Source organism: Babylonia areolata, chromosome 27 (assembly GCF_041734735.1).
Source record: "Babylonia areolata isolate BAREFJ2019XMU chromosome 27, ASM4173473v1, whole genome shotgun sequence".
Taxonomy (NCBI): Eukaryota; Metazoa; Mollusca; class Gastropoda; order Neogastropoda; family Buccinidae; genus Babylonia; species Babylonia areolata.
This window is the reverse complement of record NC_134902.1, coordinates 34,651,007-34,653,506: the sequence shown is the minus strand read 5'-3', so window position 1 is coordinate 34,653,506 and position 2,500 is coordinate 34,651,007. Positions and strand designations below refer to the sequence as shown.

The window sequence follows — 2,500 nt, the reverse complement described above, 5'->3', positions numbered from 1 at the left end:
AGGCTCGAGTCCAGGACAATGGCGAAACATCTGTTCCTTTTGCTGTCACAAATGGTGTCAAGCAAGACTGCGTCCTGGTTCCAACGCTGTTCAGCCTCATGTTCTCTGCAATGCTTACTGATGCCTTCAGAGATGGCGATGTTGGAATCGGCCTAAAGTACCGAACAGACGGCAAGTTGTTTAACCTCAGAAGGCCTCAAGCAAAAACGAAGGTCATGACAGACATCATCAGAGACTTTTTGTTTGCTGATGATTGTGCCCTCAACGCTGATCTGAAGCTGATATGCATCTCAGTGTCGACAAGTTTGCCACTGCCAGCAGGAACTTCGGCCTTACAATCAGCACGAGGAAAACTGAAGTTCTCCATCAGCCAGCCCCAGGGAAACCCTACGTCAAAGGTCAGAGACTCAGCGCGGTGGAGCGGTTCACATACCTTGGCAGCACACTGTCACGAAATGCGACCATCGACGATGAAGTGAACGTCAGGATTGCAAGAGCAAGCGCAACTTTTGGCAGGACTCAGTGCAAATGTCTGGAACAGAAGAGGCATTAGTCTTGAGACCAAGCTAAAGGTCTACAGAGCAGTAGTTCTCCCCACACTACTGTACGCCTGCAAAACGTGGACAGTGTACCAACGACATGCCAAGAAGCTGAACCACTTCCACACAACATGCCTCAGGAAGCTACTAAACAGCATGTGGCAAGACAGGACCCCAGATACAGAGGTGCTCGCAAAAGCCACCCTTCCCAGCATCTTCACCATCCTGATGCAGTCCCAGCTTCGTGGGGCTGGACACGTGGCGCGCATGCCAGTCCATCGGCTGCCCAAAAGGCTCTTTATGGCGAGCTGCAACAAGGGAAGAGATCACACGGAGGTCAGAAGAAGCGCTTCAGAGATACTCTGAAAGTTTCTCTTAAAGCGTTTGATATCAACCCTGAACTCCTGGGAGGAATCTGCAGTGGACCGTGACAAATGGCGCGCTGCTGTGCACAAAGGCGCCAAGTTGTGTGAGGCCAACAGGACTGCTGCAGCTGTTCAGAAGAGGCAGGCCAGAAAGTCACGGGCAAACAAGCTCCCTGACAATGATATACCTGTCTTTGTCTGCCCCAACTGTCAGCGAACATTTCGTGCGCAGATTGGACTATTCAGCCATCTGCACATTCACAGATAGATTCATGAGCATCCTCCCCCCCACCCCACCACCACCCTCCCCCCATCCCCCAGCTGGATGACAACGATGGTCATCATCGATCTCGATGGACACACCACCATTATTGTTGTTCTTCATTTTTGTTTTTGTTTTTGTTCTTCTTCTCATCATCATTCTTTTCATTCTTCTTCTTTTCCTCGTCCTACTTCTTTTCTTTCTCCACCTCCTCCCCTCCTCCTCCTCTTTCTTCTCATTATCCTTGCTCTTACTATCATTATCATTATCATCATTATTATCATTACTATGACGATGCTGGTGATGATAATCATCATATCATGTCCTATCTTGATGTGACCACCAGAGAGTGGCCCCGTACGTCCGCACAGGAGTGACCGTGTGGAGTGCCGTTGGCAAGAGGAGCGCTGACGGCTGCCCCTTTGACAAGGACTTCACGGACACTGGCAATGCCCTGCTGGTCAAGTTCAACCTCCAGTGCCCACAGCACGGCCTCGTCGCCAAGGACGCTGTGCTGGCTGCTTACGACGCCAGCAACAGTCAGTGCAGTTTGGGATTTTTCTCTTTCTTTCTTAATTAATGCACACACACACACACACACACACACACACACACACACACACACACACACACACACACACACACACACACACAAGGAGAAAATAAAATAAAAGAAAAGAAACCAAGAAGAAAAAAAAAATCTACAGATAATGGTAGATGTGAGAGGTGGGTGTTTTTATTTAGTTATTTATTTATCTTAAAGAAAACCGTTGTTACTCCTGGTAAAACTGATACTGACTTGTTTGAATTCTTTATTTATTTTATTTTGTTTTATATTTTATAAATGATTTAGAAAAGGGGAGGCGGGTGGATGGGTGACTATTTATTTTTATTTTGAATTTTAAATGACAAACTAGTACTGTTGAAATTGGTAAAACGGAGAATGACATTTTCGTTCCTGTTTTATTTTCTTTTTTTTCTCTTTTTTTTTTCTTTTTTTCATCTCATCCTGGGGGATGTGTGTGGTGTGGGCTTGAGGATAAAATTATTTTCTTTTTATCATCTTTTGAAAATATTTCTTTCTAACAATCCAGTACTGTCACATTTGGTGGAAATGAGACTGACGTGCTCAATATATGCATCAAATTGTGTGGTCTACAGAGGATGGCATCGCTACACTGGACGAATGCGAACTGGGCTTATTTCCAGAAGATCATCGGTAAGTGTGACTGTTACACTCGGGCTCTCAACTTTTTCCCTCCTTTTGTGTGTGTGTGTGTGTGTGTGTGTGTGTGTGTGTGTGTGTGTGTGTGTGTTGGTTAGTGTTTTTGTGT

At 45.8% G+C, this 2,500-nt stretch overlaps 2 protein-coding genes across 2 annotated transcripts in view; both read left to right on the top strand.

Moving 5' to 3' along the window:
* LOC143300975 (uncharacterized) overlaps window positions 1-2,500 on the top strand; it is a 170,316-nt gene that overhangs the window by 68,701 nt on the left and 99,115 nt on the right. The window lies entirely within an intron of this gene.
* The window catches only part of LOC143301070 (uncharacterized), an 11,502-nt gene that overhangs the window by 6,708 nt on the left and 2,294 nt on the right, over window positions 1-2,500 (top strand). Inside the window, exons 3-4 of the mRNA XM_076615075.1 lie at window positions 1,513-1,705; window positions 2,328-2,385. Coding sequence (XP_076471190.1) covers window positions 1,513-1,705; window positions 2,328-2,385 — 251 coding nt within the window. The remainder of the gene's footprint in view (window positions 1-1,512; window positions 1,706-2,327; window positions 2,386-2,500) is intronic.